Below are 24,225 nucleotides of genomic sequence, written 5' to 3' on the forward strand. Positions count from 1 at the left end.
CTACGATCAAAGGGTGGAAACATCCATCGGAGAGTTCTTTCTTGCAATCCTGATCAAAGGGTTAAATATTCCATCTTGATCCCTTGTCCAAGACCATGTGTAATCAGTGATGTCCTCTCCCAAAGTCATACCATCCAATGCTCAAGTGGGCCACAGTACAGTGGGAAATGGATTGGCCATTATATAAATATTCTTCAGCCCAAAGTACGGGGAAGTGGAAAATGGAAACGGATTGGCCATTATATAAATATTGTTTAGGCCTGCAGAAGTTTTGGATTAGAGGCTGATATCTGCTTTTCAGTTCATGCTGGTGCGGATAGGCCTAATCTTTTTTGCTCTCATCTTACAGACTGGATGTTATGCGCAGGTCATTGAGTGGATGTGTATGGATTGATCTTGCATGGAATTAACTTCAATCTCAACATAGTCCCACGACTAGCTCCTCCCTCAGACATGCCTCTTACTGATTCGGCCACTAACATCTCTTTCTCAAGCACCCCCATTGGTGCATTCCTAGCTGACTGATCGTTGTTGTTCAATTTGACGGCACTGATCAAATGTATGATAAAATGCCCCACTTCAGAGTATCAACAGTCGCTTGCCCACATACTTGAATCCAATCCATACCATTGATGTGATTAGCCCCATTGTAGCCGGTCCAACCTTTTCTTTTTGAAAGGCTAGTTCTGAGTTAGTCTCTCTCTCTCTCTCTCTCTCTCTCTCTCTCGGTGGTGGGTCTCTTTAGGTTATGTGATATCCCAAAAATCAGTCCTATACCGTCTAAAACCATGTGAAGACGTGCCTAAAATATATAAAAGCATTTGTTGGGGCTCACTTGAGTTTTGGATGCGGCTGAACCTTGGTCTGACCGCTCATCACATAATGGATGGGCTAGATTTGTGAACCACATCTCAGTGGGCCCAATAAATGATTATGATTGTTTTAATGGGAGGGTAACCCCTTTCAACTGTTGTACGTGGTGTGGCCCACCCAAGTTATGGATTGACTTGATTTTTAAGCCCGTGGCCCACCATGAAATGGTGCATCTGACTGATGGGGTAGATGTTCAACATCACAGTGGGGAAAGGTTTGCAATTTGTTACTACAAAAAAAAATGGTAATTCACATTCGCTAATTGTATACATGCCAATGCATGTCACCATTCCCTATATCACTCATTGGCAAGGACTGAGCAATTCATAGAAATAGAATACATAGTTCGACCCAACACATTTATTTGACGCCCCCTTCGGATGGGGCATGTCTTGAAAGATGAGAACTACATTGGAATATTCCTACCCCTCAATCATTTGACTCTTTTTATAATTAAAGGATTGAAATATTTCAGGGTCCTTTTCTTGTCTTTTTTGGGTATCTGCCATCAGCTGTGATGCCCGCCATATAAACAGCTTAGATCACAAGGACCCGATCCAGTGGCCAATGACCCAATGTATCCTATGTGCTAATCAAGATGTATTCCAGCAAACTTCATTTTTGCTTCAATTAGAGAATGGAACAATCCACACTCCATGGTCAAAAGATTCAATATACCTTCTTCTTTTCCAGTGGCTCCAATAAGTTTCAAGCCCTCTAATGAGTGGGTAAAACAACACAAGATCATCTAAGCCTCATCCTGAGTAATCATGGTCAGCTCTGCAAATCCTGTTCCAGTCCTCATCTTCATTCAAGCCTTATACTAACAAATCAGGGTCTCGGAAACATGAATCCTGTTCTGCCATTTTCAAAATAAACTGAATTCGACTATTTTGGAAGTGAAGGCATTTTGAACTACATCGATCAAGCAAGCAAAGATAAAGCTGTCTTTACATAATCATACATACACCATCATGCGATCTTTCCATAACCATAGCATAAGGGTTAGTAGCCTTACAGAGATGAAAGTAGGGTTTCCCTCAAATCATACAATATCTGCCTTTCAGAGGTCTGAGAGAAGTCCTTACCCTACCTTACCACATTCCGGCCTCGGATTCTACAATCACTTCTCTTGGTAACAATTTTATTTCAGGTCAGCTGCCATCGGATCCAGATGCCTCAATCTGGACCCAAGAACGAGAGTGTGCAACAAGACAGATGTGCTTTCTCAGCTCTGCTGCTGAATTGGTTCCTCTTGGCAGGCCAAGAAACGGACCACGACACAGGTGATGTTGTCTGCACTGCCTCTTTGATAGGCTTCCTGCATCAGCCTCCTTGCCGCCTGTTCAGGGTCTTCGATGGATTTAATCATGGAAACTGCCTCCTGAAAAATTTTTAGAGACCAAAGGGGAAAAGCAGTTAAGTTTCGGAAGAGACATTTCTACCTGCAAATTCACTTCTACGAGTGTCAATGAGAGCCCCATCAGGTGGGGCCCCATGGGGAATAAGCTCCAGCAAAAAAATCCAGGCTGGACCAGACATCAGCTTGGCCCACACATGTACAATGAGTGTGGAGCATTTGGATAACCATTTTTAACCATCCATAATTGCCGTATGATGAGATCCACCTGATAAGTAGACCACCCACAATTTCAGGCTAGGTCCCCTTCACCATGCCGCCCAGCCTGATGAAAAAGTGTGGAACTTGCACATGTGCTACGTTGGCATGTGGTCGCAGATGCACAATTAGCAAGTAGCATTTCTCCAGAACAGGTGCACTGAATTGCAACATATGCAGAAGATATCAGAAATGGGGTGATGAGAAACCTCGTTTGTAACAACGTCCCACAGTCCGTCACTCGCAAGGATAAGAAACTCGAGGGAGCTATCGACCACCTCTTCCTGTGTTTTTTTTTCCAAAGCAATACAAATTAGCCAGCTGAATAATGAGAAACAATGCGAGCATTGCAAAGCACATAGAGGATTACAATCACAAAATCTCAAAACCAGCTGATGAAGAGAAACAATGCGAGCATTGCAAAGCAGATAGAGGATTACAATCACAAAATCTTCTCAAAACCAGATTCCCTCAGATTTGATATTGCACTTCCCAAAGAAACTAGAAACCGAAAGATTTCTCTGCTATTTGAGCTATGCCTAGTTCGGTTCACATCACTCCTAGAGTATAATAATAATATTATTGCATGCACTCTATGGTTTTGACTTGAGTGAATATGAGAGGCATTATATCCAAAGATTGGAAATCGGTTTCGGTGTACGGGACCATTCACCACCAAAACCGGGCCGTATCTTCCTGTTTCAGGTATGGGGTTGATACAGCTGTATTGTTTATGGCCGAAACCCATTTGCATTGGGTGGTATGCACTGGTTTCCTATGCTACTTTAAACATTGATTATAACATAGCTCATAGAGTAGAATATGATGTCCTAAGAATGAAATTACATGGCCCATTCACAGTTGGCTCCATCAGAGCACCAGATTGGATCACTAAAGCATGGGCCCACCATAGTTCAAAAACACCAAAACTTAACTCAATGTTTTAATATATTTTTATTATTTAATTCATTTAAAATTGTTTGAAATGTATAAAAACAACTAAAATACCCAAGCACAACATAACAGTGCAGCGTAGTGCAGTGGTAGCATGTTGTGACCCTGTCAAATAAGGCTGCCTTTTCAATTTGTGCATAAAGTGCGTTTTAGTTTTACAACAGAAACCCAGAAGCCTGGACTAGTGACTTAGAGTCATGCTGAGTCGAACCGAGTTGGCAAAGTTTTCGAGCCAACTCGACGAGTCTTGTTGAGACCTGACCAACTCATGCCGGTCAGTGAGTTTCAATAAGACGGCTCAAAATCCCATCAATTCAAGTGAACTCAACTGAGTTTTGAGTCCATCCACCAAGTTTTAAAACTATGGTGCCCGCTTATAAAATATTCTTTGGACTGAGGGCACTATTTTCCTTGGGCTGAGGATCATATAGTTTTGTGAAGATACCAGCAATCAGAAAGTTTCCCATACAGGGTGCTGGTGAAACTCTTGTAGCTCCCAAGGCTAATGCAAAAGAATAATGTCGCATAACACATCAATGTCAAGATCATTACCTGAATCTCCGGATCTGCAACAACAAATTGCTTCAAGAGCCTGTCACCGAATGCACGGGAGACAGCAAGTACACCACCAACGCGCCAAGTGCCTACAGTTGCATGCCAGGCCAGTCATTTAACCATATAAAAATACTAATTTGCAACTTCAGTATCATATGATATAATGAGGATGGTGGTGGGGCCAGATGCCCTTTTACCGGCCCAAATCACGTATCCTCCAGCATCCTCAATCCGTTGCCGTTCGTCAGTTTGGTCTGGCTTGTGATCCCGTGAAACAGCTATAGCTGTAGGGAGTTGCACGATGGATCAATTAGATTGCAAGTTAGGAAAGGAAGTAGGAGACGAAACAAGGAATACTAAGGCTCAAAATACATCCAGATTTGGACAGCATAAACAGGCTGTGTTTGGATGCCCAAGTGAATTGAAATGCAATCAGTTTAACCAAGAAAAAATCTACAAATTTGAATTCAAATGCAATCAGTTTAACCAAGAAAAAATCTACAAATTTTAATAGTGTGCTGAGGCATTTATGAATCACAATAAAATAAGTAACCCTCAGATTGCAGTTGCTCGTATTTCAAAGTCCAACCTAAAAGCAACTCCAATTGCAATTTAGAGTCCACACCTCAACATAACTGCTAAGGATCGTTACAATTTGGAAATGCCAACCTTATGAGACTAATAATCACAATTCAGTTTGACGGTGCACCCAAACATGCCCATAAATGAAGATTCACCACATGGTTAGGGAAGCCAGTGTAAGAAAAAAGACTACGCATGTATCAGTTTCTTTTTCACAAAATCATTTCGGGCATAGAAAAAATCACTAAACATACTCTCCAAGACTTGAACCTCAGACTAGCTCACTGATGTGGACATCAGAGGATCTACTCATATGTACCAGAGACGGAGATGACCACCCACATCAGCACAACTTTCTTTGTGGATGAGAGATGAGTTCCAGATGGGGCCCGCTGGGCCATTTTGAAGACCCCAAATGCATTGGACATGCATCAGGAAGATCCTACATTGGGATGATGCATGCGGACTACTTAGGAGATCATTTTAGTCATACAATTTATATTTCGTGTCGATCCGACCGTTGGATCTTGTCGATTAGGCCATTGGGCCACTAGATCTTTCAGATCTGGGCCCCTTGGACTATGATATTGCTTTATTATGTTTTTCATTATTTTTAGGAGTTATTTGATAGTTCAGATTGATAATAAATGTTTTAATTTTCTTATTTTAGATGATGGGTCACTTCACTAAGTAAGTGACATGGTTGTAATTATGTTGAAATTTAACTCTGAATTTTTAATTATAAAAGCACGGGGGGGGGTTCCAACCTTATTGGATATTTGAGAAGAAAAAAAGAAAAAAGAAACTCTCTTGTATGAAGGAATTTTCCTCTTTATTTTTTAGGGTTTTTTTTTTTTTTTTTGGAAAAAAAACCATCCATTCCAATTAAATTGTGGAAGGGTAGAAGCTTGTTTCGTGGTGGATTCCAAGGTATTCTTCATCTTACATCTTTCCTCTCTTCTTCGAAAGGTATTTTTCTTCTCTTATCTTCCTCTTTTCCCTTCCATTATAACCTTCTAAACCCTAGATCTTCAATTTCCTATTTTTTTTCAATTTCTAAAAACCCTAATTCCCATGAACCCTAATTCTCCATATTTCAGATTTGCCCCTTCCTAACCCTAATAATAAAACCTACTAGTCTTTCCCTTGAGTGTGGAACGTGCCTATGCCAAATTGAAAGTTTTATCCTTCCATCGACCCTAGTTTTAATTGATTTATGTGCTTTCTTAGCATACGGGCATGAGATTTAGGTTAAATCAAATTTTATTTCTTATTGTTTACTCTTAATTACTTTGTGGATTGACATCTTTTGTTAATTGAATTACTTTATGGACTCTTTCATAATCTCCACATTACATGCTAGCATTAAATCATGTGTCCTGCATCAAATTTGGTATTAGAGAATACGTTTAGCATAGGAATTTTGTGTTGTATCTAAGTTAGAGTCACATCTAGGGTTAGTAGAACATTTATTGCATATAGGATCATATTACTGATTTTTTTAAAAAAAAATTATTTATTATTCTTTTTTTTAAGTATCATATTGCTGAATTTTCAGCTAGTGTTTCCATATATACCATTGCTAGATTTTCAATATAGAAATCTCAAGGCATCACATTGCTGAATTTTCAGTTTAGCACCCTTGGATTACTAACTTGCTGAATTTTCAACATAATATTTGAGAATAATGGCTTGCTGAATTTTCTAGTTGGTGTGTTCAGCTTGATCTTTAGGTTAGTTTTATCATTGTCCTAGGATATAGAGTTTCCCTTTTGGAGTTACCTTATGTATGCCCCCACTTGTTCTGGATGTAGCTTTGGTCTACATTCCACTATGAATCTAAAACAGATTAACGGGGCCCTTAACGCTATCAACAACCGTCTGACGGCTATTGAAGCGCACAATGGGACCACTACAACTTAATTGACCGTGATCAATGTGCGTGACAATCGGCTTGAAACCTCACTTCAGGCAAACCCCGACACTCAGGAAGATGTCCAATCACAAGTCATGGATCAAGTTAAGACTGCCACTTGCAATTATTAGTTGTGCCTTAAGCCAAATTGTAAAAAGTGATGATTGGTGCAGGGATTCAATTTTCCACACTTATGCCAAGTATGGTGGCAAAAATTACAAGATGATCATTGATAGTGGCAGTTGCATTAATATGGTATTTGCTCACACCGTGGACCGCTTAGGTATGCTAGTCGTTCCTTACTCTCAGCCCTATCGAGTCTCATGGGTTGATGCATCTTCAATTATGGTTTCTCAGCATTGTCCTATTCCTATCCAATTTTGTTCTTATACGGACACGTTGTACTGTGATGTTTTGCCTATGGATATAGGCCACATCATTTTGGGCAGGCCTTGGTTGTATAACATGGACGCAACACTATTCAATTGCTCGAATATGTGTTCGTTTCTATATGGAAGCAAAAAGATTGTCTTGAAGTCTCTCCTGCCCAAAAGCATCCCTAAAAAGGAGGACATCAAGACATGTAGCCTTAAAGATGTGATGAAACTCCAACTTGAGTCTCTTCCTATAGTTAATGCCAGAGAGTTGGAAAGAGAGACAAACTGATTTGGCATTGTATGCACACGTGGCAAGTAAGGTTACACTTAAAATTATTATGGAGATGCCACTTAAGGTTACACTTGAGGGTAGTGTAGAGTTACCATATGAGGTGAGTCCGGTATTGGAGGAGTCCAGTATTGTTATTCCAGTGGGCATATCGAATGAGTTTACACTCATGCGGGACATTCACGCATTGACTCCACCAAACCTTCATCACGATCAAATGAGTACTAGGAAGGAAGTGGATTTGAAAAGACAAGTAGATGAGCCTAGGACTCCTATAGATTGCATGCCCATGTCTTTGTTCCATAGGCCTTCAGAGTCGACACAGGTATCTACACAACATATGCATGACTTGCATGTAGATTTTAGAAAAAGAATCAATATAAGTAATGAAACATACAAAATGATTGCTGACTCACACCATAGGTTTAAAGAGTTTGTTATGGGTGATGAAGTCATGATTAAAATACGTCCAAAAAGGCTTGCACAAAGAATCATAAAAAAATTACAAGCCCGTAGCGCTGGACCATATAAAATCTTTAAAAGACTGGGTTCGAATGCTTACTTGATATATCTTCCACCTAACATGGGTATTAGTTCCACATTTAATGTGAAAGATCTTGTACCGTTTCATGGACCTTCCCCTAACCCTCACATGAACTTTGACGATGATGCCCTTGACCTTTTCCAAAGCCCATGTCCATTACCTGACCCATCTTCTCAACCTTTACCATCCGTACCATCCATACCTATGAGAAGAGAGGAGATAGAAGATACCTAAGATGAAGAAGTAGTCCCCACACGACATGGCGGTTACCAAGAGTACCTTGTTAAGTGGAAGGGCAGACCAAAATTAGACAATACGTGAATCACAGAGGCAGACCTTCAACAACAAGACTTGGATCTCTTCAAGTATCATTGCATCTTTATTTCGCCAGACGAGAAATTTTCTCAACCGAGGGGAATTGATGGGGACATCAGAGGACTTACTCATATGTACCAAAGACAGAGACGACCACCCACATCAGCACAACTTTATTTGTGGATAGGATACAAGTCCCAGATGGGGCTCGCTGGGCCATTTTGAAGACCCCACATGCATTGGACGTGCATCAGGAAGACCCTACATTAGGATGATGCATGTGGGCTGCTTAGGTGATCATTTTAGTTGTACAATTTATATTTCGTGTCGATCCGACCATTGGATCTTATCAATCAGGCCATTGGGCCACCAAATCTTTTAGATCTGGGCCCCTTGGACTATGATATTGCTTTATTTATGTTTTTTGTTATTTTTAGGAGTTATTTGATGGTTCGGATTGATAATAAATGTTTTAGTTTTCTTATTTTGGATGATGGGTTACTTCACTTAAGTGAGTGACATAGTTGTAATTATGCTGAATTTTAATTCCGAATTTTTAATTATAAAAGCACAGAGGGGGTGGAGTTCCAACCCTATTGGATATTTGAGAAGAAAAAAGAAAAGAAAAGAGAGAAGCTCTCTTGTGTGAAGGAATTTTTCTCTTTATTTTCTAGAATTTTTTGTTTTTTTGAAAAAACCCTTCCTTCCAATTAAATTGTAAAAGGGTAGAAGCTTGTTTGGTGGTAGATTCCAAGGTATTCTTCGTCTTACATCTTTCCTCTCTCTTCTTCGAAAGATATTCTTCTTCTCGTCTTCCTCTTTTCCCTTCCGTTACAACCTTCTAAACCCTAAATATTCAATTTCCTATTTTTTCCAATCTTTAAAAACCCTAATTCCAAAATCTCCAATTCTCATAAACCCTAATTCTCCATATTTCAGATTTTTCCCTTCTTAACCCTAATCATAAAACCTATTAGTCTTTCCCTTGAGTGGAACATGCCTATGCTAAATTAGAAGTTTCATCCTTCTATCGACCCTAGTTTTAATTGATTTATATGATTTCTTAGCATGCGGGCATGTGATTTATGTTAAATCGGATTTTATTTCCTATTGTTTACTCTTAATTACTAGGTGGATTGGCATCTTTTGTTAATTAAATTACTTTATGGACTCTTTCATAATCTCCACGTTGCATGCTAGCATTAAATCATGTGTCCTGCATCACTCATTGACAGCGCATCATGATAAGAGCTATGACAAATTCCAGACCTACAAACCATGATGCAACCAACTGCTAGGGCTACAACGCTTAAGATTGTGCATGGGGATCTGCTCCTAAAATGTCCAATGTACTTTACCGTGACCGGTTTCAGCCAAACAAGGTTTGCCTACCAGGGGCTGAAGAATACTCTTGCAATTCTGACATGGCCCAACCCCACGAAGAAAGGGGGAAAGGCATCATTTCACGCAGGGGAATCTCTAATTTCACTGTTGGGTCATATTTGATGGATGCACATGTCACTTTTGCATGAGGCTGTGTCAGGGCTGCGGTTTCTTTTATTTGAAGGGTCCTGAGCCCTGGTTGTGGGCGATCCACGTCCATTTCAGCTTATGATACCTGGAAATTGATTGTATGCAACCAGGGGCTGCAGGAATCCCCAGTTACTAGCAACCCACATCGATGATACCTGGATCCTCTGAATCCCTACACGTGTCAAGAAGTTTGCAACTGGTTTGCTTTTACTCATTTTCTAAGCATAAAAATTGCTTACTTCCATAGCTTATGCCTTTGTTATTTATCAGCAAGAAGATAACTACACAGAAGTCTATGCCCCATGGCAGACGATGAGATATTCAGGTTGGCAATTAAGATAGAAAATCACATTAAAAAATGGGATTAAGGGCCCATCAGTAACATAGTTCTAAAACTCGCTGGCTCTACTCAAAAATTGGATGATTCGACTTGGCAAGATGTCAAGCTGATCCTCTGAGAAACTTGGGTCTGATCTCAACAAGCCTCATTGAGTCAGCTTGACAATTCGGCTGACTTGATATGACTTGGCATGACTCGAGTCAGCCACCAATTCAGGGCCCTTCAAGTAATTTAAAAAAAAAAAAAGAAGAAAAGAATGAAAAGCAGCAGCCAGCAACAACTGAAGATGGGAGAGTGCGTGGGGAGCATGGCCCTGTTACCAGCATTCTGCAGCAAATGAATAATTTTATATATGTAACCATTTTAAATTGATGATTGTGGCATACCATGTGTCATTCAAAAGGTTTGGGGAGGTTGCTAACATCCCATGAAGGTGGGGACGTTAGCGAAACCCTTCAAATATTTATTCACAATGCACATATTCTTCAATTATATGTTATAATATCGAGTCAAGTCAGTTTAATACTCGTTCAAGTCTTTGAGTCAACCCTACCCGACTGGACATCAAGTCAAGTTTTCAGGTTTTTGAACTATGGTTAATAATAATAGGTTAGTTGTTTTGTTCAAGGACTAGTCGGTACCTAGGTTGCAGGAGCACGAAGTATGAAAATGGATTGAGCTTAACTAGGATATGGAAAAAGGGGGATTTAACCTGATGTTTGCTGTCTACTGCCATTTTCCAACTTCAGCAGAAGGGGTAATCATTCAGTTAGCAGATGTCGGGTCCTCAGGTATCAGGGGAGAGATGCCCGTTACACATTGCAACAGAATGTTATATTCATCAAACCCATATAATCCTCAAAATCACCTCTAAAATGGTACTCGATGATTGACAAGAATGATTTTTTGATCCTCTGCAAGATGGAATTAGTGGCCACTGACCATAAAGCTACTTTTTTCTTCTTCTTCTTCTTCTTCTTCTTTTTTTTTTTGTGGGGGGGGGGGGGGGTTTCTGTTGATTCAACGCCTTCCATTAGCTTTTGAGCTCTCCTTGGTCAACTAAGAATGACAGAAGATTCTAATCCAGAATTCTGAGAGAACCATCTCCACAAATACTGAAATGCAAAGATCACATACCTCCGTCACCATGGTACCCCAATTACTAAAGGCAGGTCCAGGATGAAATTTTCCATTAAGCAAGCCAAGTCAAGGTATTTCAGAAAAAAACCATTGTCACCTGACTTAGAAGAGAGGACTCATCTTGCCATTATCTCCAGAGGGGAAGACACAAATCTCGAGGTATCACAGAACAATCTTTATCAGGTTTATATAAATAAACAGGTCAAAGTGGATGCCAGAAAGATAAACTCACCAAAAGCCCTATGCACCAATTTGAATATGTATCTAGAGGCCTTTGGTGAGAAGCTTGTATTGCTTTGATTCTTACACTTAATCTTTATTTGATGCCCTTCCAGTTTAAAGGGTTATCACTCATTTGAACTACGATCAGGGCACCAGTAGGCCATCATATGGACATTCCCAAGGGCCTGTTTGGTAGACACCTAGAAATGAGTTCATCTCATTTTAGTTGATCACAGTAATGTATCATCGATCATATGATTGTTGGTAATTGAGATTATTTTTACTCCTTATAAAAAAGAAATATAATCTCTATTGCATAATAACTACAATACCTAAAACAAGATGAGCTCATTTCTAGGTGTCTACCCAACAGGTAAGAATTTCCAAAGCCAAATATCTATTCAGTACACATGCATATTGGATAAAACAGCAATGCTACAATGGAAATGTCCCAACACCCCTACCCTGTCCTTAAGAAATATTAGCTAGCAAAAGAAATAAATGTCCACAAGGCATATCGGAAAGTGCTTCCCCCTATAAGGGAAAAAAAGACATTACATAGCTAACATCTAGAAGGTTATCTTTGTTAAACAGCTACATCAAATTCATCCTTGATAGGAAAGCAAAATGTAGCGTAGATATGCGTTTATCACAGTTCAGATGTTTACACTGTCATGAAATAAAATGCAAGACAAATTCCATGCCTCGTGCAGACAGTATGTGATATTTCCGCAGACAAAATAGAAGCCGAGGAATGAAAGGAAGGGTATTTGACTGATAACCATGGATCCATTAGAGTCTGACTAATTCAATTTTAGTTTCCATTTAGTATGTCCCATGGGTATTAAATCATCCATTGCGCGTATGACTTGAAAGATTTAAATATTCTCACTACTCAAACCAGTTAGAATCAGTCATTGACTTCATGGAATACAAGTCAGTAACAAATTCAACAGCTTAACCAAGTTCATGAAGGGCATGTTTGCATCATTTACCAAAAAAAATAAATGAAGGGCATGTTTGGATACGTGAAATCCAGGGGAAAAGAAAGGAAAAAAAAATCCAGTGATAGTTTCCATGAGAACTATTGAATCATGGATTCCAGTTTTGAGTTCTGGTTTGGATAGGAAATGGAAATCTTATATTCCTCTCACAATACTCACCTAGTTTCTTCTGCCAAGAATTCAAATTATGGAGAAGTGAAATGATTGCTTGGTGGAATCCACTCTTTTCTTTGCTATCCAAATTCCAAACAACACAAATCATCATATAAAAGGAAAACCTTTTCCTTTTCCATTGTTTGGCCTGGATTCCATGGTTTCCAAACATGGCCTAAGTGTCCTACCAAAAGATGAACCGATCAAGAAATGAAAATTTTCAAACAGCGACTCGTAGAAAAGGAAATCTCAATACCTACCATTTCCACCCCTGCAGATAACAGCCCTTGAGTCCCCAACATTCGCAACCAGCAAACGATCCCCAACAAGAATTGCAGTGGAAGCTGTTGAGCCAGCATCTCTGTTATGAGTGACATCTGTCTTGAGAAATTCCGAATCTGTGTGGTTGTAAGCATCGGCTGCACAAGCAGAAAGGATGTCAATAGTATAATCCCAGAAACCAATGATTTGAATAAAAGTTCAATTAAGCATTTAGACTGAGAAGGGGAAAAAACAGCACCGATAGCTGATTTGGTATCAGAAATGAACTTTGGATGGTTGATCAAATTACTGAAGAGATTTTGTTTAACATACTCTGCGGCTCGAGCACCGCCATGACCTAAAAAAACAATTACAAATGCACACAACTATGAAAATCATCATCATCATCATCATCTAAGCCTTGCCCCCACTAATTGGGGTCGGCAAACTATCAAAATACATTTAAGCAAAAAAACACTTCATTTATTGCCATTGTCCAAACAGCATAACCTATGCAACAGTACAAGTTGAAGAACATCAATTTCAGATAAATTTATTTATCTGTACACAACTTTTTTTAAATTATTTTTTAATAGCCTCTCCACATTTTTTTTTGGGAAAGGCCATGGTCCCTCCACAACAATTTTATCATCTGAAAGAAAAAGAAAGCCAGTTTCTGCAAATGTGCTCAACTTCTGCAGGATTAGTGTCCTGCTTTTATGATACTAATGCATGTGCAGAAAGCAAACATTAATACTCACCATCAAATACTCCAAACAGACCAACTATTTCGCCATCGACACCATCAATTCTGGTTTCATAAAAGTCTTCCATTGAAGCCCTTTTCCCTGGAGAGCTTGCATATCCGTAGCTAAACTTCCCATTCTGACTGTTGGGAGATAACAGGTAGATCATTAGGAATGGAGACAGCCTATGCAACTTACCATGTGCCACATACAAAAACAACAAAAAATTCTAGTGTGTATATGCTGGAAAGCTTGTAAGGCTAATACTTGATACTTATAATCCTTATCACTGATTTTTCTCGGATCAATAACCATTGAAGAGAAGTGTTGCAGAATATTTGCCTTGAACATGACTGGATTGTGTTTAATGCAAGTTGATGTCACTAAGAGCCAAGACCTATACAAAATACCAAGGGGTTGTTTGGCACCATGGATTTGGGGGCGTTTGAGGGGATTTCAAATCCCTTGGTATGTTTGGCACCATATAAGTAACTGGGGGTTTCAAATCTAGGGGGTTTCAAATCTCCTCAAAGAGGGGGTTTGAAATCCACGGTGAAAGCTTGGATTACATCTAAAATCCTTCCAAGAGTTGCATGTGTAACATGTTTGTCACTAGACTATTAATCTATTGGGCACATGGCCCACAGATGATATCCCAAAACAATTAGATTATCAACTACATCACTATAATTACTTTAATACGATGATCTGCACCGTCCAAACATTGTCCATGTAAAATAATGGTTAAAAATCATTGGTTAGTCGCTCGAATGTGATCTTGCGCTTGTTGCCCATTCGAGACTTGGAATTTCATCATTTTCATGCAAAGTATATACTTCAACGGGCTTATTACAACAATTGTATCAAACATTGCACACGTACACTAATTAGAGAAATTAAAGTTGATTTAATAATTAAATTCAAAACCCTGTAAATATACTATGCATAGCTACTTTTGGATTATAAGGGATTCTAAATCCAGGGTACCAAACACAATAGGAGGATTTCAAATCCAGGGGGTTTCAAATCTAGGGTATACTGAATCCAGAGGGTTCCAAATCCATGCTCCCAAACAGGCCCTAAAACTAATGACCAAAAAATATTTTTCAATATGATGCTGTTATTTCTGTACAAATAAATTACTATAAAAATATATCTTCTTCAGAACTAGTTGGCTGAGACATGCAGTGCATGCAAACACATGAAGACAATAGGGAATGGGTGAGTGGGCAAAAGGATGAAATTTGATTTTGGGTGGAGCATTTAGGAATAAATGGTATAATATATCATTGCACATTTGCAATATAAAAGGTAGAGGCATCTTTCGCGTGTATTATTTATGAGGTTGCAAGTTTGCGATGACATAACTGGGGGCAATCTCAAGAATGGGAACTATAAATATTTAAATATAGGGGAGTTATTTGATATTCTAGCCAATTATGATGGTTGATATGCAAGCGCTCAGAAATTGTACGTGTGGCATACATTAAGTCCAATTAGACCATCCAAATTGTGTAACCCGATGTATGTAAGCCATCATACCAAAATCATATTGATCGCAAAAACCTAACCTCTGATTCGTGGACACTTGTTTGATGAATTCAGCCTGTTGGATATTTTTCATTTCAACCATCCAATAGATTTCCACCATTTTGTAATTAAGTTAGTGTACTCTTCTGTTTATGATCCATCAAAATTGGAGCCCACAAATTGGACGGTTCAATTTGAGTTACTTGTATGTGACCTTTACAGTGTCCTACTGACTACACATCAAAGATCACACTTTGCCAAAGTATTGAAATTCTTAACTTACATAAACCACAGCTTTCCTAATCTATTAAGGAGAGGGATTCTATAGATGCATGGTAGAATCTAATGATACCAAGATACACAGAGACATGGAAGGGATATGCTGTGAGCATGCCTTTTCACCTAATATTTAATGGGACATTGTCCCCATGGATATGGTTCAATACAGATACATTACTTATTTTGGAGACCAGGTTATTATAGGGTTAAATTCGGAACCTAATAGTTGGAATAGATGTAAATGAAATAAATGCTTAAATAGCAGTATTGTGCATGTGTAAATTGCAATCCAGTGGTGCAGGGCCTTTGGAATGACTAGTATAAAAACAACTGAAATAGGTAAAACCGGGTATTATCTTAAATGTCAAGATTCTATGTTTTAAACAGTTGTCAGAAAAAAAGCAAGCCTCGAATCTGCACTACAGAACAAAATATTGACAAAGTACAATCAAGCATGTTAAGATAAGCTACCTGTCAACCAATCACCAACAAGGCAAAATGAATAACAGAATTTTTGTTTTCTGAAGAATCCAATCATAAGAGATTCATCCAAATGGAGGGAGAGAGAGAGAGAGAGAGAGAGAGAGAGAGAGAGAGAGAGAGAGAGACTTCAAAAATTACATTTGTGCATTCTTGCTTTTGGCGGCAATGGGATGGGATGCGCTACTCTGCTCCATTCAAGCCTGATCGTTTTTTTTTGTTTTTTTTTTAAATAATCTTTTTTTGAAAGGTTCAAACCTGATCTTGTCTTGTTGGTGGTTTGGAGCAGAAAAAGAAATGGATGGTTTCCATTTCCGAGCAGCCCCAAATGCCTAGTAGACTTGTTCTTCCGAAAAACAAAACCAGCTGCATTTCACAGGTACATCCAAATATGTCCTTACACATCCAAATTCATCTCAATCACTATGGGTTCTTATCCAAGCGATAAACCAGAAACCAGCAATTCCGCAGCTCCTAAACTTTTGCTAGTTTAAATCAATGTTTTAAAGAGCTACACTATGTAGCATAGCTTAGCCTTAACACACCCTGATCCATAGCTCAAGTGGTAGACTGAGTGAAGATACCCTCATTTCAACACTGAGGTCTTGGTATCAATTCCCTAGTGGGGGTGGCTAACAGTGGGATGTGTACTAACAAGCTAACCAAAAAATAGAAGCTTAGCCTTAATACTAAGTAGATCATGAAAATAGCTTAAGTTGGATGTAGCCTACGTTACAAGATAATTTTTCTACATTGCATGATAATCCGCATATGCTACACGCTGCATAAACTACACCATATGCTATGTAGCTTACACAACAAGTTATTTTTCACTATAACATTAAAATCAATGAATGTTTTCAACGATTTGTTACATGTTTCTAGTTTCAATAAAAATTAGTTAATCTTTTCAATGGTTTTAGTAAATTAATATAAGTAACAATATTAAATCAGTTTCGTTGCTCTTTCTTTACCTAATTACCTTTATACTTAATCATTGCCATTTCCTATTATTTTAGGTTGCATTTGATTGCACCAAATATCACAAAATTTTGAAAATTTTCATTATTAATCAGCCTAATTTGGTGTAGAATATCATGAAATTGGTGCAACCAAGCGCAACCTTGATTAAAAATCTAGAAGTAGACATCATGTAGCTTACGCCTCACACTTCAGAGGGGTGAACGCTACGCTACATGTTATTCACTATTTAAAACACTGCTTTAAATAGCAATACTTAACCCCTATTTTTGATCTCCACACGCTTAAATTTTTTATTTTTTTTAAATAAAATAAATAAATCTCTGCACCCGGTTCTTTACAACCCACTGAGGCTTGGACAGGTTTGGTAGGGTTGAGGGTCAACCCAAGCCCAACACAACCTCAAGAGGACCCAAACCCGCAACCCGACATGCAAGATATTCCTTAACAGTAACAGTGTCAGTAAAAGCCACCACTGTTACCCTAGTGATACAGGTCGTTACAATGCTTTTTTTAAAGACCTGTATCAGCCCCATAACAGGGCCATTACGGATGGTTTTTTTTCCATGACAGCTGTTAAAACCCCATAACATGTAACAGTAATGGCCATTGTGGCACACCTTGCTGAGGTGCCCAACCCGAATTCCTCTATACCAGACCCGACCCAACCAAACCCGAAGCAAATATGTACGATTATTCCAAACCCAATTTCAAATTAGGTTAGCAATTTCCAACCCAAACCCAACCCAAGGATATTGAAAACCCAACCTGACTCATCCCAAAATCAGGTTGGCTCGATCAGATTCAAGTTGACCAGCATCCAACTAGCAGCCCTACAATCCATATGCTACTGCACACCAAAACCGGCAACCTTAACCTGTTTCGAAAGGGTGAACCACATGACAGGACAGTTACATGGCAACTCCAATACAACCTACTTCCTACCATACACATACCAGAGCGGAAGGTGGATCAGGACCGTCCACCTAACACAGCTAACCATGGATGAATCTCAGCCATAAAATCACACCGACCAGCCTAGCTTAGCAACCCAATCAATCACCTTAAATCGTCAATCAACAACAAAAGGCAACAGCTAAGATCGTCCAATTGGTAGGGTTCTCAAACAGTGGCCCATCGTAGATGGACGAACCCAATCAACCTTCCCCTCCACAGGGTTAATTGCATAATCTGAAGAATCTCAGCTTCAAATGAGAATCAGAATATCATAAATGACTCATAATACCACAAAAACATCGATAATTACAACAATACCACCGAATTGCAATAAATGAAAAATCAGTAAAAAAAAAAAAACATTAAAAAAGAATTAAGAAAGAAAAGGAGAGGGTAATATTGTAATTAACCTAAGGCCTCCGCCGCTGACGGGAGATTCTTCGACCCGCGGCCCGCTCGCAGATATACCGGAGTTTATGTACCCCATGATCGGACGGACCGAGTCGCTTCCCAGAAAGAGAAAGACGAGAATTACGAGAAGGGGATTCGTTTTCAGTGAAATTCCAGTAATGCCCTCTCCTTCGTCATCGGGAGATCCTAAATCAGTCCTGTGAGATTTCAAATGAAAGGCCGGGATTAGAGAGAATGGCAAGAAGTGTAAATTTCGGCTGATCGAGAGGCAAAATGGTACCTGGAAGCGGAGAGAAGCCATAGAAGAGAGAGAAAGGAGAGGTTTTGAGAGAGAGAGAAACAGGCTGAGGAAAAAAGGGCGTGGCGGGTTCTGTTTCTTCATGCTAAAAACGGTGGACACGTGTCGGTTTCTCATACGCTGGGACTGGCCTAGGGACGACTCGGTCAAACCAAGGGCCCTTCGAAAGAGAAATGATCATATACAGCGGCTGTATCATACGTCATAGTGCTCCTATTTGCATCCGAATAATTAGACCATCCAATCCATTGATCTAGACTGTTCATTGGGTTCATCATTCATTTTATGGTATCCATACGAACATCACATCTATCTAATGATGTTAACCATCTGATCACTAGAATTTAATATTGACGGGCAGGATCGTTTACACAAAAGTAGGTCCAGTAAAAAAAAATTGATCCATGCATTTGTTAAGACCCATCATGTTTTGCTTTTGATTGTAAAGGATTGATTTTGGGTTAGACAAAGGATGGCTAGAAAACATGCCAAGTCAATGATGGAATGGATCATCCAATCAGTGTGAAATGTGTTGTGGACTTGATGGACGGTTCAGATATATAGAAGATTGAACTGTCCAAATGACCCAATGCAAACTAGGAGAAACGATAACTCCAAGTGCTCTGAGAGCACCGGAGCATTTATAAGTTATGATACATTTATTTTTTTCTTCTAACTTTTCATGTAAGTACAATATCTTATCCGTACAAATGGTAGACCAGACCGTAAAGATAACAAGATAGGAAATTTAGGCCGATCCGATCATTGGGTGGTCCACACCGTTACACCATGTCATACCATCGGTTGCCTTACTGATGCTGATGCTGTATCGTCTTGTATCTGTACATCGGCCTGATTTTCGTATCAAGTGATTCTTTTGGTGTGGTCCGCCTTTCGTGCGGATAAGATATTCTATATATGTGACAAGTTGGCGGGAAAAAAAATAGAAGCCTCTGTATCTCATCATCTCTCCCTCCTAAAAGGAAGTTATGATACAGCTGAGTAAAGCTTGGGGAGTTAATTAGATACTCTGGCAGGGGATGGCGCTTGATACTCGGGTACTCAGAATTGGTCCACGTGGTATACATTAACTCGGAGACCACTTTAGGTTAAGTCTCGTTCCAAAGTAAGAGTGGCTGAACATCATAAGCTCTGATCCTTATACACCATTTTGCTGTGGAAATATTGCTGTGTATGTGTGTGTTTTTGTGTTGAGCGGTCCAATAAAACTCCAATTCAATATTCAGATGGTCAAATGTCATTTAAAATGGGACCTGACAACGAGGTAAGAATTGTGGACGACCCGTTAAAATTCAGGTCCGATTCAGGTAAAAATTGTCGGCCTACCGATTTAATGAGTTCGGTAGACCCAAATTTGACCCATTTATCACGGCAACTTGATTTGAATTGGAAGCGGATTGTGTCCTGCCCTGCCTGGACAGAAATTGGTCAGCAAGGGCTTTATGGGGCCCACCTTGATGTGTGGGTTTTATTGATATTCTTCGTATGTTTTTTTTTATAAAATAAATAAATAAATTTAAATCATTTATGAGACAAATCCAAAGCTTAAGTGGACTATACAATGGGAAGAGTGGTGATAATGACACCCACAATTGAAGCCTTCATAGGGCCCATTAGGATGTTTATTTGTCGATGAAGGGAAAAAATATCTTAACTTGATCCAAAACTTTAATGGCCCCTAAGAAGTTTTTAATGGTGAGCGTTTAATCCTTATTGTGTGGTCCACCTATGCCCTTATTTTTTAGGCTCAAATCCTCGAATGGTCTTAAAAAAATTATGAACAGCATAGATACAACCTATACATCATGGACAGCCCCACAAATCCCCTGCTTAGACCAATTCCATCCCAGCAGGGCAAGACACAATTCACTCATATTTGAATTATGTTTTGTAATTGAATATTATGCGAATAATACTCCAAACCATCTAATTAATAGTCGCTACCAATTTTTATGATAAAGAATAAGGATATGAATCTAGATTCAACGGATATGATCAAATGACTAGGATATGAATCTAAAAAGGTTTTAGAGAATTAGCATAATTAATTATTTTTGTTAGGCCCGACCAATTTCAAACTTATTAAAAAAAGATATAGATTAGGGGTTGAGCTTGGATTGAGTCTAGCCATGGCCATTTCAATATGACCTCACTGACACAAAACAAGAGTGGATATATATATATATATATATATATATATATATATATATATATATATATATATATATATATATATATATATATATGGGTTGGGCTAGCTTAATTCTGGTAGAAGGTTGATTCTGAGAAAAACTAGACCTGGCCCCTTTAGAGGTTAAATCAAATGTTGGAGCTAAACACAGCTCCATGAGTTTTTATTTAGACCCCACTCCTTAAAATGTCTAGGTCAATCCAACGACCATCCTACATCCGTAAGTCATTTAGAAGCCCATGTAGTTGACTAACGTTGTAAGGTCTAGATGTACACTTAAAAAACATCACAATGGTTTAGATTTTACTCTCTCTCTCTCTCTCTCTCTCTCTCTCTCTCCCTCCACATAACTCCAAAATTCTCTTCCTCTCCTTGCATCATTTTTTTCTTTATACTCGAAAAAAACATCACAATGGTTTAGATTTTACCGTCTCTCTACATATCTTTAAAATTTATTCCCATCCTTGCACCATTTTTTATTTTTTATTTTTGTATGTAGCCGGCATTTTTTCCATGATGCCTATCTTTTTACCCTTGCTCTATCTCAAATTTGATATAACACCCACATTGAAAAACATTCATATTAGAAATCAGATTCCTTGAAGAAAAACCTATCATCACTCCTTAAAAAATTGTACTTTGGCAATACTCAAAAGTAATGGGATACATAACATTTTTATAGTGAATTTTATGAAACAATACCTTATTAATAAGATATTAACATTATAGTCTCTTTCGACGTTAAGTTTTCATTAAACTACCTTATTAATAAAGTTATTGTCAAAAGAGTGCCTTAGGTTAAAATGACAAAAATGCTTTGATAATAAATTGATCAATGAGATAGCTTTATGAAAACTTAATTTTAAAATGTACTAGATGTAAATGCTATACTACTGAGATACTATTTTTGTAAAATTCCCTTTTTATATAAATTGCTTTTTAAAATTATAAGATATGTTTTTTCAGTGATGGAATGCGGTTCCTTAAAAGGCTACTTTCTGTACGTGATTAAGTCTGACCTCAAAATAAATTGGTTGTCTTATCCAATTGAGTAACACGTATCTTATTCAAAATCTTGAAAGAGAAACTTTAAGGGCCTGTTTGGTTTTTAGATTATCATGTAAATAGACTCGAAATTGGTATTTATTATTTATATCGGTAATTTCCTTATTCTGCTTTCCTTTAAAGTGACAATTGCCGTCATCTACTTTACCTTGAAGTGACAGCCATTTATGTTTGGAAGGTCTAGCTCATTGACAGAAAAAAAGCTACAATGAATGCATTAAAATTTGTGGGGCCAACTGATATGTATGTCTAATCCATGTTGTCTATCTATTTTACTTGCTCATTTTATGGTATGACCCAAGAGTGAAACAAGTGTGAAGCTAAAATTAACCACACAGAGAAAACGAAGAGAATCGAATGATTACCGTTAAAAACTTATCGTGGGCCATGAAAATTTTGAACCATGCTGATATTTATGTTTATCCTTCATCCTTGTATATGTGACGTTATGAACAGGTTGGACGACAGCCCCACAACCTTATGGGCCCCAGGAAAGTTTTGGTTTTGAATGGTACAAGTCATTATCTCCTTGCTTCCTCTAGTGTGGTTCAATTAAGCTTACAATCTGCCTTAGTTTTTGGTCAATGCCCTGAAATGAGATGGTAAAACATTTGGATGGCGTGGATCAGACATATATATGATTGTGGGATCCATAGATTTTGCCACCATGTATTTCTGTCCGATTTTACGCATATAGGTGGGATTTTCGAGATACATTTAAGAGAACTATTTCTTCCTTTTTCAAACATGATGTACAAGTAATTATAACTTATTTCCATTCATTTACATGTAATTTTTAAAACTAAACAGGCCCTAATACTCTAGTGGCACATGATAAATGATACACAGGCCCTTAGAAATTACTTACACTTTTTTTACATGATATAAGTCCAAATACTGGTTTTCCTGTTTAGTTGTATCATGAACTAAAATACACATTTAACTGATCATTTAAGTATTAGATTGGTGGACATTTGTTGGATGGTTTAAAATGAAATCATCCAATTATCTTACTTCAACAAACAAGTGTCTATGAATTAAAGATTAGAATCGGTAATCCAATCCGATGCTAGGACCATATCTTAGCAACGATGGGTCCCACAACTTAACTGGTTTTAATTAAATTAATGTGTAATGTGTATAGTTTTTTAGTGCCTGTGTATCATGTGCCATATGCCGCCAGAGTATTGTATGACTCATTGGTCACATCTTGTCTGCCGATGGGCTCAATTCAATTCGAGCAAATACCCAATTGTGAATTGGCCCGATTTGGCAGACCCGATAACTTAATTATGAGATTGAGGCCCACCTCCTCTCATACGAACAGAGTTTCTCAAGCTCCTTAGATACATCAGCTGTATTGTACTGCTTTTCTTTTTTCCGTGGACGTATCAGATCCATGCAAAAAGTGGGACACACCATGATGATTGGGTGACGTGTAATCAAGTTGTCCGTTCATTTGTGGATCACAAACCTGGTATGAAAATCAGGCTTATCCACTCATTGGCTGAGACACAAAGGAAAGATTTATAGACAGGGGATCGAATTATTGAGTGTATTGGTGTGGCCCACGCAATGAATGGCTCGGCCTGATTTTCGTACCAGGTGATCACAAGGTGCGGTCCACCTTTTTCGAAGATGGATATTCTATAATGGTCCATCGCTCAGTGCTCCAAGCTACATGGGTATATGAGGAGCATTCAATCAATTGATCTGGACCGTCTGGTGTGGAATAGACCATCGTGCAAAAGTTACAATAATCAAATGATCTATCCATCCAAAAGTTGGCCTTCGTTTTTATATCCATCCATTTCCAATCTGTGAAAGGGATGGATAGGATTATTTAATTTAAGTGATTCTTCAGAAGCGTAAGCAATCCATGATGGCCCCTGCCAAATGCACGGTTCAGATTCTTTGACATCCATGATTGTGGATTGATTCTCCTGTATTTTAACAATTTAGTGGGGAGTATGTTGGTGGTAGACAATTGGATTTGAACGTTCAAATATAAGAACGGATCAGACCGTTCCTAAAATCGAGTGTGCCACGTGTACGGAAAATGGATTATCCAAAAAAGGCCACCACCTCTCTAACCTAATCAGTGGACGTTCTTGATTCTTTTGCCACGGTATGTTCAGGTGGGAATTCGTGTGTAAGATCCAAGCCATCCATTAGATGGGCCGTGCTATGAGGGCCGGATGAAGCAAATGATTTCTAAGCCATCCATTCGTGTCCTAGTTCCTACACTGAGGCCCACCCAGTGAGTTGGGCAGCTTCACTTTCTCCACACGTACCAGAGCATGGACTGTTGCACAAGTGTGCGGATGGGGACAGGTCAGATAATATCGTAGAGCCATCTATACACAGCACACGTGGCAGGGTGACATATGAATCGGGACCATCCATCTACTTTCCTACACTGTAACGATCTTAGCCATCTGATTTAGTAGCATTCAAAGAGACGGTCGAAAAACAAAAACAGTTAACAGATAATATTCATCATCAGATGGAAGGCACCGACTAATGCATCGACATGCCACGTGTGCCGTAGAGAGATGGCTCTACGGACGGCATTGTCCTTTTGCTATCTA

At 38.7% G+C, this 24,225-nt stretch overlaps 1 protein-coding gene across 1 annotated transcript; it reads right to left on the minus strand.

Annotated features, from left to right (window-relative positions):
* Positions 1–1,710: 1,710 nt before the first annotated feature.
* On the minus strand, positions 1,711–18,487 carry LOC131217236 (probable protein phosphatase 2C 59). Its single transcript, XM_058212090.1, has 9 exons — positions 18,340–18,487; positions 18,059–18,256; positions 13,437–13,564; positions 12,935–13,033; positions 12,675–12,833; positions 4,198–4,284; positions 3,998–4,089; positions 2,701–2,775; positions 1,711–2,257 (listed from the first exon to the last, which is right to left on the minus strand). Exons 2-9 carry the CDS (start codon positions 18,133–18,135, stop codon positions 2,102–2,104), a joined length of 873 nt encoding a protein of 290 aa, XP_058068073.1. The 5' UTR covers positions 18,136–18,256; positions 18,340–18,487; the 3' UTR covers positions 1,711–2,101.
* Positions 18,488–24,225: the final 5,738 nt, after the last annotated feature.

The sequence above is a fragment of the Magnolia sinica genome, chromosome 10 (genome assembly GCF_029962835.1).
Source record: "Magnolia sinica isolate HGM2019 chromosome 10, MsV1, whole genome shotgun sequence".
NCBI classification, from domain to species: domain Eukaryota; kingdom Viridiplantae; phylum Streptophyta; class Magnoliopsida; order Magnoliales; family Magnoliaceae; genus Magnolia; species Magnolia sinica.